The sequence below is a fragment of the Lontra canadensis genome, unplaced genomic scaffold, assembly GCF_010015895.1.
Source record: "Lontra canadensis isolate GAN:19392208 unplaced genomic scaffold, GSC_riverotter_1.0 scaffold45, whole genome shotgun sequence".
NCBI classification, from domain to species: domain Eukaryota; kingdom Metazoa; phylum Chordata; class Mammalia; order Carnivora; family Mustelidae; genus Lontra; species Lontra canadensis.
The window spans coordinates 12,396,859-12,417,292 of record NW_022631039.1 but is presented as its reverse complement, the minus strand read 5'-3'; the positions used below and the strand labels follow the sequence as shown (position 1 = coordinate 12,417,292).

The 20,434-nt window shown below is 50.4% G+C and overlaps 1 protein-coding gene across 1 annotated transcript in view; it reads left to right on the top strand.

Annotated features, from left to right (window-relative positions):
- SDK1 (sidekick cell adhesion molecule 1) overlaps positions 1 to 20,434 on the top strand; it is a 230,773-nt gene that overhangs the window by 13,304 nt on the left and 197,035 nt on the right. Inside the window, exons 5-9 of the mRNA XM_032872773.1 lie at positions 1,574 to 1,690; positions 2,865 to 3,032; positions 4,909 to 5,011; positions 7,184 to 7,360; positions 16,499 to 16,581. Of these exons, the coding sequence (XP_032728664.1) occupies positions 1,574 to 1,690; positions 2,865 to 3,032; positions 4,909 to 5,011; positions 7,184 to 7,360; positions 16,499 to 16,581 (648 nt within the window). The remainder of the gene's footprint in view (positions 1 to 1,573; positions 1,691 to 2,864; positions 3,033 to 4,908; positions 5,012 to 7,183; positions 7,361 to 16,498; positions 16,582 to 20,434) is intronic.

Below are 20,434 nucleotides of genomic sequence, written 5' to 3'. Positions count from 1 at the left end.
AGGGGTCAGATTTAGTCTCTGGTTTAGAGCATAGGAAACCAGTATCGCTTCAAATGATGGCAATAATATTGGGTACTTATGCCAGAAACTGAGTTTCACTCAATTAGAATTATTTAAAGTCTATCTTACAAGTCGGCCGGGCAGCTATGGGGCACAGATGAGCATACTTTTTTTTTTCCTAATTTATTTTAATTCCAGTATAGTTAACACAGTGTTATATTAGTTCATGCATTTAACAAACATTTACACAGCATCTGTGTCAGGCACTGGGTCTGTCGGGCTTGGGGACAGAGCTCCGAGGAAGACATGCGAGGTTCTCACGCCTCCAGGACAGAGGTCAGGAGGCGGGGAGACAGACGGCAAAGGAGGAGTAATTTAGCCAGGGATGAGGGCTGGGAAACGAGCAGACCCCCAGGTCCTCCCGGGGTGACCAGGGAGGCCTCTCTGAGGGTGGTCAGGTTGCATTCCTTGTGATGCTGCCGGAGCTGAGGCCCAAAGGTGCAAAGTTTGGGGGGACATGGGTGTCGCGGGATGGGGGAGGCTGCAGGTGCTTTCCAGACACAAGCTTGGGGAGGTGTGTGTGCAGGGAGCAAGGAGACAGTTGGGACGCAGACTGGTGAGGAGCCAGGGGTCATGCTAGGAGGTAGTTTGGAGGGACAAGCAGGGCGAAGGCCCAGGAGCCCAAGGGAAGATTCTACCGGCTTTCGGCAGGGAGTGGCAGGGTATCCTTCATGGCTTCCACAGGGCACCGACGGCCGGGTGTAGGATGGCCAATGCAGGGAACAGCGGGAGGCTTAGGACCCAGGAGGAGGCCACTGTACTGTCGACTTGGGGGCCCCAGCCAGGGAGGGAAGCAGGGGGCTCTGGGATTTGCTTTGGAGGTGGCATCCACAGGGCGTAGGTGGTTTGTGGTAGAAGGAGAGGTGGCAGCAGTGCTTCGGTCCCAAGTTTCATCCACTGGTCCTAGGAACCTCAGGACCCTTATGGATTGGGGACATGCAGATCAGAGTAGAAAAAGTCGCTGAGTCTCGCTAAAGCCAGCCTGAGCTACCTACCACCGTCTCAGTCTGACTGGGGGCTCTCCGGAGCTGCCCCCCAAGGACAGAAAGACGCCCCCAGCGCTTGGGCCCCGACACTTCCTGGAAATCCCTCACTGACGTGCTTCAAATCTGGTTATTTTGTGAAAGTGTCATCCTTTGGGTAATATTTAATATTCAAAAATCCAGTTTTTCTATTTTTCCAAAAGTACTAAACGTGAGCTTGTTAGTTTTACCTGAATAACTGTCCCCCTCGTTAACGTCCACCTGAAGCAGCCGCTCCTGGCTCCTGCACTCGCCCGCTTGCGTGCCCATTCCACCATGAGACTAGGGTTCTCTTCAGGTTGTAAACACAGGCAGCTCCTGGGGGACAAATAAGGGAAGGTTATAGTCACTCCTGAAAGGTTTTCCTCCTTTATTGCTACAGTTATCTCTGTGATTAGTCCCATAAAAGCCCATATGGGCTACCCCGGCAGGCAGGTCTGAGCGCGTCTGGGGACAGCACACTGAGTATCTCCCTGTTGGGTCCCGCTTAGATGTCGCCCCAGCGTTTACTCAGCTTCCGGTGGACACCACGGTCACTGATGGGATGACGGCCGTCCTGAGGTGTGAGGTGTCCGGAGCCCCCAAGCCCGCCATCACATGGAGGAGAGGTAGGTCGCCAGTGCGGCCTGGCCCACACGCGGATGAGCCCATCGGCCCAAGCCATGTGTGTTTTCGTTCCCGCCCTCCTTCGTTCATTCAGTGAAGACTGGCAGCCACCTGTGGGGCACCTGCCTGGCGTCAGACGCCTGGGCCACCAGAGTGAGCCAGACGGGCAAGGCCCCCAGGAGCTACACAGAGCTTACCTCCATGAGAGGAAACAGCCGTGTTTTGAAACATGGGAATATCCCTATTTTCTGCCTCAGCCCTTCATAGGGCTCCTTAGGCTTATGAAGGGGTTCCCCCAAAATACCAGGGAGTGGATTCGGAGACGTGCCACCAGGACCCAGTGTCCCCATTTGTGAAACGAAGGTTCTGTTAAAAATTAAGAATAATATCCTTGCTCTTGTAAGAAAGAAGAGTGTCGAGGTTGCACACCTGAAACTGATAGGATACGTAAGCCGATGAGACCTCGGTTCACAAAAGGCAGAGAAACCAAAGCCTGGGTGACACCCAGGTCCTTCTCGGTGTCCCTTAGCGGAGTGGCTGCGGAGGGATGAAGCTTCACTGAAATAGGAAACCGAGAGAGAAAGATGCTTCTGGCTCGTTTGACACACGTGATGCTCTCGGTGTCACCTGTTTTCAGTCCCTGTGAGGAGGGGCTTCATGCCTCGGGCTTGCTCTCTAGTTCCAGCTCCTTCCGCAGGCACGTGTGTCACTAAATGAATCACATACATGGTCCGTCCTTAATAAATATGTGCTGACACGTGTGGGTTCACGTAAAGGCCTCATCACACCCTCAGACCATGGCGCTCAAACATGAACGTCTGAGGAGCTCCAGGCCAGCAAGCAAGAGGGCGTTCTTCTATCTTACACATACTTTGCTCTCGCGATTCAGAACGTAATGATAGCTTTACATAGAAAAATCTTCAAGCGCATACAGATATAAGGAAACTCAGAATCAGTCAGCCAGAGATAATGACCGCATACATGGTTCATAATTTATTTAACCAAGTTTCTCAATTTCTGACAATTAAGATTTTTTTGGTCTCCATTATCCTAAATTATGTTAAAGGGAATGGCTTCAATTACTGTTGTACATAGAGTTTTCACTTCATTATGATTGTTTCAAGTCATTTCCTTGGTCTTGGTGTTAACACTCCCGCTTTCTCGACTTTTCTTCAGGAAAACATATTTTGGCCAGTGGCTCCGTGCGGATTCCTAGGTTCATGCTTCTGGAGTCTGGGGGTCTGCAGATTGCCCCCGTCTTCCTCCAGGATGCCGGCAGCTACACCTGCTACGCAGCCAACACGGAGGGGTCCCTGAACGCGTCCGCAGCCCTAACCGTTTGGAGTAAGGACTACAGGCCATGTGGAACCTTCTGTTAATCACAGCTTAATCGCCATGTCAGCTGTGCTTAGGGATGTCAATATGCCCTTGGACTCTCTAATTGAATCATAAGAGAATGATTATTTTTACAACTAATTTATAGAAATCTGTCGAGTAATTAATTTTTCAGTTTCTGAAAGCGTAATTAGAAACTGTATTCAAAGATTTAATGGGAACGTTTCCGGAGAGAGAAAAGAGGGACTTTTTACAGTCAGTGGCAGAGAGGGTATTAGCCCAAATGAGCCCAAATGACAAAACCTGTGGGGCCGTTAATTTTGGAAGCTTCGCGTAAAGAAACCGAATCAAGAGTTAACGTTTTAGAGAAAGTATGGTTTTTTCTATAATATCATTATAACCAACTCAAACACTCCTAGTATATTAAACATGAGTGTTTTCTATGTTAGGAGTGAACTGGAGAAAGATCTTTGTTATTTCTCCAACTTTTGTTTCTTTATTGAGAACACCATTTTCTGAAACAGGAACAGATCATTTTCCAGACGTAAGGATTCATTACTGAGTATTTCTGTCCACCACCAACCCCCGCCCCGACCCCGCCAAAACTTTTAGCTTCACTTGCTGGCGTACTTTTTCCTCTTTTCTTCATCTATAAGTATGTTACTAAAATTGATAATAATAAAAATCATTGTTCAAAAAATCAAAAGACAGGGCTCACGATTTTTTTAAAGTTTTATCTATAGGAAGAGAAAAACTTTTAATTTGCATCAGTGATGAATTTGTTAAAACACTATCCTAAAAGAGAAACTGAATTACCATGCTTTATTTCATGTCTGTTTCGCTCTCTACGATGTAGTTCGTGTGCACTTTAATCAATGACCTTACTGATTTATTGGGTATTCTACAAACACCAGGAGTTTTAGAAAGGAATGAATTCAACCCCTCCCCGATATTGTCGGGTACCCAAAAAAAAAAAAAAGATTTTTGTCTTATTTCATGGCCCACTGTGTCCACCCACTTCCTACTGGTCACGTGTCCCTAACATGTTAACCTTATATTTAACAGCTTGTGAAGGGTTGTTGTCTGCATGTCTGTAGGTCACGCACCAGAAAGTTCTGTAGATCTGCTAAGATTCAGATTCTAACAGCACTAGAGCAATAGGTACGCTCATGCAGCCTGCCTCCCCCTTCCACAGACAGTAAAGCTCACATGTTTTCCTGCACATTTGGCCACAAGTAGTCAGGCTAGGGGCCGACCTCGTCTTATGACTCCCACATTTCAGAGCCGTGTTCACCTCAGAGGGATGCAGCCGGGGGGACCCCCAGCACAGGGCTTTTGCTGGGGCCTTAGCTGTGGTCCCCACCCTGACCCGTGCCCAGTGTTGGGCGAGCCACCATGCCTCAGAGCAACACCTTCTAGTCCAGAAACCTGGGAGTGGTGCTCTCACAGCCCTCCCAAGGTTGTTGTGAGATTAAGTAAAATAATATAAATGAAAGCACTTTGCAAAGTCATGAAGTGCCGTGCAGACAGCAGAAATGACCAGAATGTTAATGATCTTGGGAAAGAACCAAGATTCTCACCTAAGACTGCAGAACCTCATAAACCTCGGCACATGCTCGTTATTCTCAATGTCTCCCGGAGGGTTTAGAGGTTCGGGAGTGGCCCTTATGGGGAGGGAGGCCCGACAACCGTGGCTGCAGCCTGGGAAGGCTCGCTTTCAATTCCCTGAGTGTTTCCCAGCGCTTCCATTTACGCTCGCTTTGCCAAGATGAGAGAAAACTTGGAGGTTTTGTTGCCAGATGACCAATTCATTCCCCTCCTCCCACCGAGGGAGGAAACTCTGGAGCATGTAATTTTGTCTGAGCTGTGACTTATGTCTTCACAGATCGCACGTCCATCGTTAACCCTCCTGAGGACCGCGTGGTGATTAAGGGGACCACTGCCACGCTGCACTGCGGAGCCACTCACGACCCCCGGATCGCCCTCCGGTCAGTTCCATCACTTACGATATCTGGGGCTCGTTCGTGTCCAGGGAGCTTAGGAACTGACGTGAAGATGGGAAGGGAGAATGTGGGAAGCTTTGATTTCAGCCACAGATCCCTGATTATGGCATCTCACAGTCTTGGGCTCCATCATTAATCACACAAATCCCATTTTCTACTTCAGCCTTATGTATTATTTACAGTGAGCTATGTTCCACTTCATGACTTCAGTACAGCTTTTCATGATTTTTCTGCCAAGGTTAATACACTATCTGTAAAACGTACTTGTCAGAGGCTGATACTTAATGAGAGAAAAATCTGGAAGGATCGAATAGGATTTCAGTGGTGTTTACGCTGGGCCGTGCAATACTCAAGAGGGGTTTTCTCTGCTCTGGGATGGTTTTGTTTTGAAATGGGGAGCAAGGGAGACCCACACCCAGAAGAAAGGCAACCACAGTCCCCTCGTGCATATAGAGAAGTACTTGTAAAGATGGGACTGTGTGCCTCGAAGCTCCACTAAAGGCATCGGAATATCCAGTCTTTGTCTGAGTTCGGACGGGACGGTAGCAATGAAACATGTGACTTTTCAAGTAAATGTGTAACAGGAGACACAGGTGACCGTGGGTGGTAAGTTTCTTCCCAAAGAGTGGCCAATTTCAGAGTAGTTTTTAATTTTCAGAACCAGCCTGGAAAATAAATCTAGAAAGAAAGATAAAGTCCTCCTAGAATTGTCTCTCTGGCCTTAGCCCAGAAGGCATGCGCTTAGCCAAATGGATAGAATCGAGATGCATTCCTCCTTTCTGGAACGTCTCACTCTGGGCAGAGGGAGGTGGCGGCTGCCACATACATTATTAACTGGATTCAGAGACTGAGCTGCTTTCTCACTCTTCTTGGGCAGGTGTTTGGCAAATCATGAATTTCCGTGCCTCCACCTGGCTCTCTGGAGTTCCCCAGAGCTCAGAAGCCAAGTTTGGTTTAGTTATGAGAATGTCGGATACAAAACCAACAAGCAGAAACTAACAGTTTCAGGATTACCTAGGGAATCCATGGAGGTCATCTTCACGAGAGCTGTCACTCCCAGAAAAGAACCCGTTCATCTCTAAATGGTTTGGGCGGAGGATTCCAGAGAAAGGACAGATAAGCTGGTTTTCTGCTACTCTGTGAGCTTACATGGAACCCCTCTGGATCCATGTGGGTTTCTCAGAGCTTTTATGTGTGATTAAACAAACAAAATTGGAGCCTCCTTCCTGAACAGGACTGCAGTCACTCACTCTTGGGGCACCCCTCGTGCCCGGGTTTCTCTGCCCCAAGAGCATGGGTCCTAAGGGACAATCGCAGCTGGACACTGTACCCCCTAAGTGAGCAGTTTATTCATTTCTTTCTGGGGAGACCAGGTCTGTTCTGCTTCAGGGTACTGGCAAATAAGCAATTTATTAATGTCTGTGCTCTGTGCGTATTAAACCTTTAAAGAACTGGGTACGTTTTGTAAGTCCAGGCAAATTATTTTGGAAAGGAAAGCCAGCACTTTGATCCCAGCCAGCAGTGAGTAGTGGCTCCTGTCCACTGACAGCCAGATGCTGGGCACACTCTTACTTGCTCCTACATTCAAAAAGAAAAATGTGTGAATGTGGTCATAAATAAAAAATTAAATGAGAAAGAAATGCAGTTTTAAGGACGCTTTGCCAGAATGGTTGGATTTTAAGAAAACACGTTTATGGGGTATGATCTGTCGTTTTCTAGAAGTTGGGTAGTTCCCCTCTGAAGAGTTTTTGGACAGTCATTGCTTCCTCTCTGGTCAACAACCCCCTCTTCCAGGCGCATTCCTGGGTGGGAAGGTGAAGTAGATTTAGGAAATGACAAGTGTGATCATGACACGACAGACTTCCTTCTCTAAATCCAAAGACCAGATCAGTGTTCCCCATGGTCCTCCCTGACCCGTTTTTGACTTCAGCGTCTGTTGTTGTATTGTGACCAAGATAGCTCGTTGCTTTTCTTTTTTCTTTCTTTTGGATCTATTCCCATGTCATAAAATTCACCCATTTAAGGAGCACAGTGCTGTGGCTTCTGGTCCACTCACAAGGTGGTCAGTTGCCTGTGGCCCAGATCCTAACTCTAGGCTCTTGGCTGGATCCTAACTGGAGATCTTTTCTAACTCGTGACTCCGTGCTTGGCCTACAGCTACATCTGGAAGAAGGACAACACAGTCATCACCCCAGCTAGCAGTTCCAGGATTGTGGTAGAGAAGGATGGATCCCTCCTCATTAGCCAGACGTGGTCTGGTGACATTGGAGACTACACCTGTGAAATTGTGTCTGAAGGAGGGAACGACTCCAGGACGGCCCGGCTAGAGGTGATGTGAGTGTCGCCACCGTGTAGCCTAACTGCCTTGCCTCCCCATTATCTGCAGGATTACGGGCCACTGTCCTGACTTCCAGTGACTGTCACTTAACACACGTGGTGCCATAGTGGGTCCCAAGCCAGCACTCAGAGGCCATGGCCTTACATTGGGGTTTCACCAGATCCTCGAAATTAAAACATTGCACTCTTGGTTTAGAAAATTGATACTTGGTTTTCATTCTCCTCCTCTCTGTTTCCCTCATTTCCCCCATTGGCACCGCATCGTGCTGGGCCCTGTTCATTGCACCATGTGTGAGGAACACTCAGTCTGCTTTGTGGCATGATGCCTGTCAGCACTTGCCATCGGCGAGGAATGTTGGGGTCGGCCTGGTGAGACAAGTCCATTCCATGAGAGCTGGCTGCCTCTCTGCGGGGCAAGGACACACTCTCCATGAAGTCTCTGGAAGTCCTAAGAATAGCAAGAGGCTGACCTGGACTTCCTGGGGGTCCCTGGGGCCCAAGTGGGAAACTACCACCCTCCTCTGTCCCTGGGCCTTCTTTAGTACAGCTGCTCTCTGTTCATGGGCAGGGGCTGAGGAGCCTGCTGACAAATTCCCTTTCTCTGACATATTTATTTTTTGAAGAATGGTGTCCTCCCAGACAGTCCCTGAACAAACATCCAACAGTGACTCCAAAGATATGGTAGCCCTGTGAGTCCAATGTCCTAGGGCAGCCAGCTCTGGGGGTGCGGCCAGCAACCAACAGGGTCCTGCTGGGCCCGTAGGAAAGGTCTCTGCCCCTCCATCTGGGAAGGGTTCTACAGACAAAAGCCACTCCCGAACACATGGTGTGAATGGTTTGCATATAGGGTCAGTCTCATTTGTCTTTGGATCCCTAGACTCTGGCCAAGGGGATGAGAATGAGAAAAACGCAGGCTGTGTGCTACGCACAGCGTCCCGTGTCTGTTGCACACACCCATGAACAAGCGAGCAGACGGGCCACTTTGTGCTGGTCTCTCTTTGTGGAATTTGGTGGATTAATGATGTGTAGCAACAAATCCAGAAAAGTCTTATTTGTGCCTCTAGTACCTGGAAAAGCCCCTTCTACCTCCTCATTGGCCTCTGTAGGGTGACCCGTTGTTCTCGTGTGGGTAGACATTAGTCCTTTGTTAGTCAGGGAGCAGTGGGTGCCCTGCAGCCCCAGGAGACGTGTGGGGGGCTTGGTGCCACAGCCACAGGCCAGTGTGCTGGGGGCCGCTGTCCAGACGGCTGCCCGAGTGTGTATGGATGTGCCAGGTTTCTGCGCCCCAGCTCTAACCTCTGCACCTGCTGACCCTGGGCTCTCTGCCCTCCATGCTCACCTAGCCCTCGCCCGGAGTCTTAGCCTGCTGCTGCCTCCATGGTGGGGCCTCTGTCTTCTGCCATCCCCCCCTGAAGGGCTAATGCCTCCTCTAGGGCTCAACCAGGGGGTCGCCCCTGGGTCGGGACACCAGATGTCTCACAGCCTCCTGGCCCTCGAGTGGACCTTCTGCCAGAGCCCTGGTTGTCCGGGGGCGGGGTGTGAATTTTCACCATTCCTTCCCTACTGAAGCAGACACACCTGGATGGCACACCTTTGGACTCCAAGTGCCTGGCAGTGCGCTGGGACCCCAGCAAGGCTCCATAAATATACATTGGCTGGTAGATGTGCCCATGAATGGATAAATGTGTGTAGGTTACCGGCCACTGGCTGGTCGTCCTTCTGATTGGCTCTTCCCTCTGAGGCTCACACTCCCCAGGCTGTTCCTCCTAAGCACACAGGCTCGGATCCCACTATGGAGAGCTCAGGCCCCCTACTCCCAAACCCCTGTTCGGCTCTGGCCCTGTGTCTTTCTTCCTCCTGTCTTTCCTCCTTCCGTCATGTTGGGGTTTTTTTTTTTCATATTTTGATAATATTGGAGTATATGACCAGCAAATTCACATAATCCACTGTGCTATTCCCATTTTAAAAACTACCTTTGAGAACTCTTAGATCATCCATCATTGGTATCAAATAAATAAGTGTTAGCATTTCGTAAAGACTCTGTCAGCAGAAGCCAAATTACCTGCTTCCAATACAGTGCATGCTTTTTATTCCGCACAGTTTTTATGTTCTACTGATTTACATATCTTCCCTTCTATTTGCTTATTTGATTTCCTCTGAGTAAAATGCATTTTTCAGCAAATGTTGCTGTATCTATAAAATAATGGGCTTTCTGTAATGGTAAAACACCTCATCCCTAAATATAGAAATATTTGCAGATTTGTGATTCAAACCAATTTAGGTACAACGGGTTGCAGAGCTGATTTGGAAGCCCGTGGCTCCTTGTGAATTGTGAGTGCAATAAACACTCCACTCTTGCAAATCTGAATGAATTGAGGAAGCTGTAGGTTACAGCGTGGTCTATCTTTAGATCCAAATAGGTCTTAACTCTACATCAGTAATGACAACAGTAATGATAATAGTCATAAGTCACGATTGCATGGTGTTTTGTGCTTCTCAGAGAACTTTCAAATCAAGCTCCGTAACATTTCTGTGATTTACTGAGATGACCAAAAAAAAAGAAAAAGAAAAAGGGAAAAATCTCATATTGCAGAAGTGACTGAGAGGTACTTAACGGCTAAATAGTGTCCTTCAAAAGAGGCTGAAAGCCTGCTTCCCCTACCTCCCCACTTGAGCTAAAAGCTACTTTGTTAAATATAGAAATTAGGGGCGTCAGAAGTGGGCTTTGCAGAAGCAGACCGTCCGCTGGCTTGCTCTCGGCCTGTCTCGTCCGCTGGCTTGCTCTCAGCCTGTCTTTAGCGAGTTTCAGCGCCCTCCTCTGTGCCAGCCTGGCCAGATATGTATCGCCTTACCCCTAGGACAGTGCTGAAGAAGGCACAGTTCTGGCAGGACCACAGGGGCCAGCAGGTCCTCAGGGGGTGCCGCCCACCAGCCAGGCGGGACTGAACACCCTGCTTCCTGACTTTGGGCAAGTTAGCCGCCACGTCTCAGCCTTGGTTTTCCCTACCGTGAGCTGGATGTGTTGTCATGGCCATATAGGGCTGTTGTGAGGTTTGACTGAACCAGCGTTTGTAGAAGCCTGGCCTGGAAGCCAGTTTCAGGTGGGTACTCGATAAATCACAGCTCCTCTTCCTCCCTCACCATCTCACAAGAAGGGCCGTGACTCCTTCAGCAAGGGCAGCCTCCCCACACCCAGGGCCAGGAAGTTTCCCCTGTATCTTGCTTTCTCTTTGACCACACTCTGTGACCTTCAGACCCACTACGTATGTCTCTCTGCTGCTGAGCCCTCTGTGCCTGCAACTGTGCCAGGTATAAATGTCCCATAAACGTCAGACTGAGCCTTAACTCCCTCCCATGAGGTTGAATTGGGCTTGTGTAATTGGTATCACAGAGGAAGGCTAATTTATGAGGGGTCTGCCTTCATCGCCTCCCCAAGAGGAGAGACTCCCACAAATCCCCACGGTCCCATGTTGTGCCCTGTAAGTTAACCATATGCAGGCCGTCATGAGATGCCGGTCACTGATTGGGTGGCCGTGTCTTCCCTGCTAATTCACAGGTGCCTCACAGGAAGGAGCTAGGTTGGGATGGCCCCATACCCCAAAGCATCTTGCTATATTGAACACACCCAGGGGACCAGGCTCCTAGGGTTTTATGGATTGAGTAATTATTAATCATTTAAAGACCCAATTAGCTTTGCATCTTTCCTTCTGAGATCAGAGACTAATTCTTAGGAGCCTGGAGTACAGAGAAAAACCTAATTTATGGAGCTGACTTGACGATCAGTCCCTGAGGCAGTGGGAGAGGTTTCTCAATAAAGCAACATCTGACAAAGCCATAATAAGGAGTGAACAATTTAATACTGCTTCTCAAGGGCTCTCAGGCCCCCATCATCTTCATTCTCTGGGTGAGGTCGGAGAAGATGTGTTTGACCAGGGTCATCATTTGTGCATTAAAGGGACAGCACTTCCACCCGGAAAAATACTCAGTTGACCCTGTTCCGCACAGTGAATCCCCCCATGGCCACAATTTTGCCAATTGCTTCAAGTCTTTTTCAAAGCTGTTTTCCCCTAACACGCTTGGCTTAATCTCCTTCCCATACAGTCTTGGTTTCTTGTTCATCTCCAATAGTCTTGTGTTATAATTTGCTTGATGGTGACTCCCCCCCAGTTCTCTTTAAATTACAATGTGACTCAGCACCGACTTCACTGCCATTGCTCCCAGATCCCCTTTCATTTGTCACCCTGTCTGCATATCACTGTCTGTGAGTCACTGTCCTGATCATTTATCTCCTTTCAAAGTTGGCAGAGAAATGCCGAGACACAATCTATTCCTATTAGATAAGATTCTCTGAAATGGATTCAGAATATATTAAAGCCTCCTTTATCGGTTATTGATGGGTCAGTCAAGTATTGCACAAAGCTTAATTTTCTTGATAACCAAAACTTATCATTTAAGGAAACAGTTTACATTTCCAATGTATATTAAAAAGTTCTTTGCATTGAGAAGAAGATAGTACTGAACACAAGAGACACTATAAAGAGGATTTTCCTATAGGACTGAGGCTGGAACTAGAAAAAATCTAAATTTCCTTCCGACTCTCAAGTCCTGTAGTGTATGTAAAAGGTTACACTGCTCATTGGGCGACCATCTTGGGCGTGACCTTGAGCCCATGAAGAAGATTCTGTGGGGGCAGTGGTGGATGGAGGCTCATTGTTTCTTGATGCATCACATCATATCCTTGGGCACCACTGAGCTTGTGACTCCCTGTTCCTACATTAAATGTCTCAGGTCTACTTTGTCTTCATAGTTCCAAAGTCTTTTCAATCTCCCCTCCATCTCAGGCCCCTGGCTGCCATGTTGCCATTCAGAGTGCCCCCTTCTAGCAGGCTCTAGGGCCTTCTCGTTCTTGGTGGCTTTTGATCAGCGAGGAGGAGGGAAGTCAGAAACCACTCTTACTAGAATCAAGGGCTGAATGAGAATCAGCCAGCTCTGAGGGGCAGGCAGGGACTGTGCACAAGCACCCTCCAGGGGCAAGTGCTCAGGTCATTTTCTCTCACTCCTGGAGTGGCTGTGACTGGCCCACAGTCTACGGAACACTCCACTCGCCCAGAAAAAAGCTGTCTGGTCACCTGTCAGATTGGGCATTTCTTAGCTCTCATTTTAGGCTGAGAGAAGCATGATCTGAAATTGAGTGGAAGACCCCCATATTTTCCCAGGTGTGGGAAAGATGTGCTTTCAAAATTTAGAAGTGGATCCAGCGTGGCCCATGTAGGGCCACAGGACAGGGTGTACAGAGATGCAGTAGTTTCTCTGGGGCCGCAAGCTGACACTCCTGTTGTCTAATAGGAGCCTGTTTCCCCTACAGGCTTGGGTCCAGTTCATCTAAACTCAAGGTCCAGAAGGGCCATTCTGCCAGGTTTGTCCCCAGTATGCTGTGCGCCCCTTCGCCATCTCCTCTCAGAGCCTGGATGCCTGGCTCCCTCCTTAACCTCTCACGCAGCTTGTATCTCAGAATCTGTCCTCTCTCCCAACCAATACACAGATGTCGTGTGATATTTTATCCAGTCCCCGGGACAGTTTCCAGTGAGCTACCCTTGGGGTCCCGGTTCCAGCCCTGGAAAGTTGATGTCACAGAGCTAGCCCAGAAATTTTAAACACATGTGTCTCTTACTTGCCTTCCTCAGTGACCCAGCGCAAACCCTGCGTTCCCACCACTAGCCCCCAAACCACCCCCAGTCTTAGCCTTGCCATTAGGCCATTCTCCTTCCTTATCCTTTCTGCCTAAGGGAGCCCATACCCCTCCAGCCATGTGACACCCCCCCCATAAGCTGACCCTTGATGCAGCCCTGCTTTGCATTCCTGCCCAACATTATCTTCAGAACCATCCTGTGGCTCCTGACCTGAGGTGTCCCATCTGCATATGGACCTCATGTCCCTCCTTACGTAGCTTGTCAGCTCTGGGAGAGCAAGAAAGTAGCAGCGTCTCCCTTGGGATCCAGGGAAAGAAGAAAAGAAGGGAGGAGAGAAATTTCCTGCCCTAGAGAAAGGCAGATCCATAATCAGACAGGATACAGTGGGGTTCTGGCCCCTGTAGGGCTTCAAGATGTTTGGTGAATGGAAAAATCTATAAATTGCAATGAGAATCAAGAGGTAGAAGTGATTGGTTCTGCTTAAGAATGAGTCAAAGGTGAGAGGAAGACCAAGCCTCGGAGGCTGAGTTTCTGATTGGCGTGACCCTCCAGTCAATGGGACATCTCACGCAGTGGCTCTGCTCAGGGCGTTGCTGGAAGTTTGATGCTCTCAGGAGGGCACCCAGTGTGGGGAGGGGGCTAAAGAGTGTGGAAGGGGGTCACAGTGGATGCGGGAGCTAGCTCACGGCATGACCCTGTGCAGAGGCAGCCAGCAGGCCCTTCAGGAGGGTCGTATGTCATGGCTCTCGGGAGAGCCAGTGTCAGTTGAGCTGAGGCTGGTCTGTGGCAATGAGGGGCTGGTGTTCTGGCCATTTCTCAGGTACAGTAGGTCAGACGTAATGACTACTTAGATGCGTGTGACTGTGAACGTGGGAGCGGGGATGGGTGTGTAACCACTGATTGTGAGAAGGACGAGCAAACTAACACCCTGTTTTGGTGGGAAGAATAAGTCACGAGCAGTGTCAGCCTCCAGAAATTGTTCCTCTGAAATGTGTCCTTGGACTTGCCTCCTGCCCACTGTGAGATCCTCTTAGGACCTCCCAGCGCCTCTTTCCATCACCCTGGTCCTTCCAGGCTCTTACGGCTCCTGGATCTGCTTCCAATCCTTGGGGCTGCATGTACATCTCTCCTCCCGACTTGAAAGTGAGAGGGGGTGGCCCTCAGGCCAGTGAGTGGCCGTGTCCCGAGTGAACAACAGCCTGGGACACCAACTATCCCAGTCAGCCTTCCCGGTTAGTGTTCATCATGTGAGAAAACGTCATACTTTAGGGGAAGTCTTTACAGTGTGATCCTGATCCCCTCGAGTCAGCACGCACCCCACAGCTGAAGGGCACCAGCACCGCTCCTCGCTTCCGACACCAGCCACAGTTCCACGGCCCCCAGGCCACCTGTGACTCTGACCAGCTCACTAGCGTTCGGAGCTTCCCACGACCCCAGCAGGATGGATGACTGCCTAGAACAAGTCACAGAACTCTGTCAAGTGCCCTACTTAGGATATTTGTCTTATTATAATGGATAAAATCAGGTCCAGACATATGAAGAGAGGCAAGGGCAAGGTCTGGGAGGGTCCCCAACACACAGCTTCCACGTCTTCAGGAGGCGTCATCCTCCTGGCACACGGATGTCTGATGACTGACCAGGAAGCTCAACCAAGCTTGGTGTCCAGAGATTTTACTGGGATGTCCTAGTTGCTGGCCACATGACTGAGCTCAGTCCCCAGCTCCCACTCCTTCCCTTCCAGGAGATCACAAGGTCTGGCTGATCTCACTGGCTCAAAGACCCAACCCTCTAACCACATGGTTGGTCTTTCCAGCACAGTGAGTCCCCTCCTGGAACTCTACAGGGGCTGCCCTGAGTGCCGTTGTTGGCATAAACTCAGGTGTGGCCCGACGGGGGCCCCACGAAGATCAAAAACTGTCCCTCAGGAATTTCCAGGGGTTTAGAGTTCTACCTCAGGAACCTGGGGTGAAGACCAGACCAACTCTTGACGATACCACAGTCTTATTTGGGCTTATTTATCCAAGTTTATCTCAGTTTGTTGTCACGTGGGACTGTTTCAACAACTTTGGTCTAGGTTTCAGAGCAAACTGATCTCAATAGGAAATGGGGTGTGAGAGAAGATTAGGTATTTTACGCTGGCATTCCCTTCAGATTGGCCTTCACTGGGCATTTAAGGGAGAATCAGTAACTGGAGAACTCAAAGAGAAATAACAAACAGGTCCCTCTCTGATTTAAAACCAACTCACAATTAAAGAGAAAACAAGCCAACGTCTCGAACTCATGTTGCTTCTTTATTGTACTAATTTAAAGTTTCAGTCTATCCTGGAAATATTAGTCTGTTTATTAACAGTGTGCCTGGGTTAGAGAGAGCCGTGTTTCTTAGGTAGCTACAAGCATCTAACGGCTTAATAAATTTCACAATGAGTACGTTTTTAAAATTAAAAATCTCAAGCATAATTATGGCTCTTTGTGCTGACCTATGTGGGCCAGTAGTAACTGATGCCTAAGAGACCAAAACCTAGTTAGTGGGTGAATCAGGTCCACGTGGCACCCCTCTCCCAGCACCTCCTGGAGACATTTCTAGAAGAAACCGTTCCCAACAGTGGCCACAGGACAGGGTGCTGTCCCCGATCCGCGAGATGGAGAGGGAAAGCCCCAGTCTGGGGCCTCTTAGGATCGTCTGGCAGTGGACCCTTGGTGGCAGAAACCATGCAGCTGGATTTTGAAGCTTTGTCCCTGGTAAATCCCCGTAAACCGTTGGCAGTATTCATTTGCTCTCATTGTGTTTCCATTCTAGAGCCCTGCTGATGTGTTAGTTCCTGTTTCTAGGGCATTTATTAGTTACAGTTTTCTCTACATTCCCCTGAGTCCTTCCCCCAAACCCTGTTTGTTACCCAGCAGAAGATGGACTGAGCCCAGCCCCATGCCATCAATAGGGAGCCCTCCAGGAATTCATGCGGGCGCTTCAGCTAAGGACCCCATGTGCTAGCGTCCAAAACTCTCATGTTCAGTCTTACTCCCTAGCTTTTTCCTGGTGATGGCTTCCTGCATTTCCATGAACAGCTTCAAGTTGTAAGAACTAATTGCCGATGGAGTTTTCTCAATGAAATATCGTACTGTATTAGATACTGGCCCTCCCCACCCAACTAAAGTTAGAGTCGTCAGGTGCGTAATCTCCACGGGAAAGATCAGATCAAATTTCTGGTAGAAAAAACAACACTGTGAATGCGGAAGGGTTTTGGGGGGCAGTGGGGGAGGGGCATTTGGGTTTGGGGCATAGTTTATGTTCTCCGTCTTCCGGACGTTGCCCACCAGGACTGTGCTGCGTAAAGACCAGGCTAAACGTGGACTCTGATGTGCGCTCTTCTCTTTTTGTTCCTTTGTGCCCAAGTGAGCTGCCTCACTCACCTCAGAACCTGCTGGCCAACCTGAACCCTTCCCACAGCCACACGGTGATGCTGTCTTGGGTTCGACCATTTGATGGAAACAGCCCAGTGCTTTATTACATCGTGGAGCTGTCTGAGAACAGTAAGTAGCGACGCCGAGTCATTGCTGTGGACAGCAGTCAGATTGCTCTCTGCGCACGTGACACCCTCCCCCTTTACTTCGGCCTCAGACCCCGAACAACTGGTCAAATGCTACGGATGCTTTGCAGAGTTCCAGTGAAAACCCCAGCTCTGGCTTCGGGGGAGATAGAAGGTGACCTGGGCGCCCAGGAGGGATGAGAAGGAAGCCTGGGGTCTTCCCGTGAGAGCCCGGATCTGGAGGCCGAGGCGCCACAGGGAGGCCACGCACACACCCGTTCGGCACCGTCCCCCCGCGGACTCGGGCTTGGGGAACAGTCTGCCTCCACCTGGGGCTGGCTGGGAGCCAAGCACAATACTAGTTGGCATCTTTGCATGTTTCCTCTGGCGCAGACAAGGGCTAAGTATTCCCGGGGCTGCCCCTTCTCCACCTGTTGGCCTCAGTCAGTGTGTTCTGGCTTTGCTTGAGCCCTGCTGGTCCTTCCCTCCTCCCCATGGGCCATGTGACGGGCTCCCCCAGCATCTCTCCTCCCTGCCACCTGCAATCTCTTCTTAGGAAGTCATGGGCATTCCTGTGATTTCAAGGGATCTCTTTTCCCTGAAAAGAGATCTTGGTCTTCAGCATCCTTGCCCAGACCTCTGGAGTCAGGCACAGAGTGTCGTCCCTCCCCATCTCTGGTGGCCTCACGCTTCCGTGTGAGGCCATGTAAATTCTTCAGACTGTGATTTCAAGTCCTTTTAACTCTGGCGGTCTTCACCATGTTAGTGTGGGCATTCAAGTCTCGGATCCAGCCCCACGGCACCCTTGGGGAGGCCTGTGTTGCTCAAGCTGGCAGGCCAAGAGTCGTCCTTGGCTCCTTTCTCCTTTGCCCGGCCCCACGCCCACATCCCCAGCTCACCCACGCTGCTGGCTTGTGACCTAGGATGAGCCGGTCCCTGCACCCCTCTCCAGCTCTGTAGGCCCCGTTCTCTCTTACCAAGACAGCCTCTAACTTGTCCCCCTGCTTCTACTCTTCTCTTCCAGAGCATTTTGCCACAAGCAGAAACATCTTAAAACATGAAGGACTTGTCCTCCCTGGATACACCCTGCAGGGCTTACAATGAAACCCACAGTCCTGGGTGCCTGCATGGTAGCACCTGCCCCCGCCACTCTCCCTTTATCATGTTATCTCCCCCGTGCTCCCGCAGTCCTCCCTGGGCCTCCTCCATGGGGGAGTGAGCCAGAACACAGGGAGCTGGGCTTCTGGGACATCTGTGTCACGGGCCCATGGGTTGTCTTCTCAGGATATCGTTATGATAAATGGGTCTCTATTCCAGGACAGCTAGGAATGGCACCCTCTCGGGGTCCCATCACCTGAGTCAGGCTGGCAGAAGTGCACAAGGCTGGTGGGCCCTGCTCACTTCCGCGGGGGTAAGCATCCCACATCTCTGCTCTTACTCATGCCGACCCACCTGCACGTCCCATAATGAGTAACTTCACCTTCTCTCCTAATGATCTCTCACACTTGCCTGTCGTCTCCTACAAGAGATCCTCCTTCTGATCCCCACATGCTCACGCTGCAGCAGGTCCTGTCTGACACTCATGTCCCCGCAGAGGCTGCTAGCTCACGGGGTCGGTCGCTGGCCAGGGTCACAGGGCCAGTGGGAGGTGACGGCAGGGTCCCCCCGGGGCTGTCTGCCTCCACAGCCTGTGCTCTTAACGAGCATCGGGCAGCTACAGAGATGGTCCGTGGAGCAGAGTCTCCTCCTAGCACTTCTGCCGTGGCTCTGAGATGAATACGGACCCAGGATGGCACACGTAGGTTTCCATCTGTGCGGAGGTGAAAGGGACCCGCTCTGTGAAACTGCCTTCATTGAAGGGTGACGGCTCCCAAGATGGTCCCCTGAGGGAGGTCCCAGGAGCAAGATGTGAGTCCCATCGCCTGGGTTTCTCAGTTTGCACCCTTAGCTGTGATGGCTTGGGTTGTAAGCCCCATCTAAGAGCCAGGCATACCCGAGGTCCTGGTCCCCATTTCCCAGGGAACCCCTGACAGCCCACCTGGTCTCTTTTCTCAAACTCTGGGGGGTTGGGGTGCGAATGGAACCTGGTCTGCATGCCACCGTCCATCGTGGCTTCAGCTCCACAGCTCTGGTCAAGGGGGGATGGCATCGGCATTCTTTATTAAAATAACCTTCCTGAGATGATGAGGGTTTCCTGAGGCTGCTGTGCTCATGCAGCCTGTGAGAACCTTCTGTATGGAGATGGTGGAGGCAGGAGCAGAAGTGTTGCCTTCGGGGTTCAGACAAACACGACCCTGCTGGCCATCTGTGTCCTTGAGACCAGGACCAGTCTCGTCAGTCTCTGTCTCCTCAGTCCTGACACCTGGTGGGCACCTGGCAAGTGAACCAAAACAAATCTCTCTCTGGTCAAGTCCCTTTGTGACACCCTCGGACTACAGTCCTAGTCCCTCTCCCTTAAGACCAGTGCTCCACTCTCCTCAGGTTACCAAAATAAGACATCGTTTCAAAACACCATAACTGCTGTTTTCTCGGCAGACAGCAGGTGTGCTGGGTTCTTCCAGGAAGCAGACTTCCTGTGCCGTCACGCCTTCCACCCGTGCGTCCGCTCACCCAACACTAAATCCCGACCAGCCATCGGCTTCACCCGTGGCATTCTGCCGGCTGCTGGGCTGCAGGGCCAAGGTGATCCATCTCTGCTCATTAACAGCAGGGAGAAGGTCACACTCATCACCACATCCTGCCACTTAACGAGCTCCCATGGGAGGACTCCCTTGTGCTGTAAGACCCTGGTATAAGAGGGACCAGCTGGGAGGTGAAGCAGAGAACCTTCGAAGGGGACAGGGTTATCGCATGGGTCAGGCAGAGGACGGGGCAGCATTAGCAAAAGCCCCAAAGCATGAGCCTCAAGGCCCGGTGAGAATAGCCAGCTTCGACAGAAAATGGGGAATGGGCTGGGACATTGCCAGGTGCCGTGGAAGTGTTGGCCTGGGAAAATTCTCCCTCACTCTTCGTGTCCTAGCTCAGTTACGGCTTTCCTCCATACTGTCCTTGACCCTTGACCCAGGCAGGCTTCCTCTTTCCCTCTTAGGGGTCTCTGTACCATTATGTATGTTATCCCTCGAGTACTTGGCACCGTGTGTGATAGTTACTGGTCTACATGTGTGTCTTCCGGGGAGACTGTGAACCCCATAAGGCCGAGCCGGATTCTCCCTGTACCTGTGACAGCCGGCAGAGAGCCTGGCACACACGGGTCCTCTCTGTGGCCGTTCAGTCATTTCACATGCCTACAAAAGGGTCTGAGAACATCATTAGTCCCTCATTCGCATCTGGCTCTCCTGAGCTTTCTGGAGCTGGCTCCAACTCCCATCTGTTTTTCCTAGAGAGACTGTGATATAGAAGAGTCCAGAGTAATCTACACTCTTACTATTACTGCTCAAAATATTATTACATGAAGAACCTAGAGTGGAAAGATGTGCTTATCTGTGTGCTGATTCCGATTTCTACTGTGCAAAATACTTCTGTGGGCGTTGCCGAAACCGTTCACAGCCTTGCCGGTTGCATAGTGGGCCTTGTTTCTGCCACGCCAAACAGGAAGACCTGCACTGTCCCCTGCGCCAAGGATCTGGTTTTTATTTTTACTAGGAAGCAGTGCCCTTAAGAAACAGCTGAACGTGCTGGCTAATTCTGGTTAGAAAGAACAGCTTAGCAGCAATACACTAAAATGGAAATGGTATCTGGCCTACGTTCTGCACTGTGCCAGCAGACGACTCGAAATAACTCCATCCACCCGGCTCCTCGGGACACTCTCTGCAGCCAGCTCCTCCTGACAGGCCGGTCAGTATGCCGTTCTGGAAACC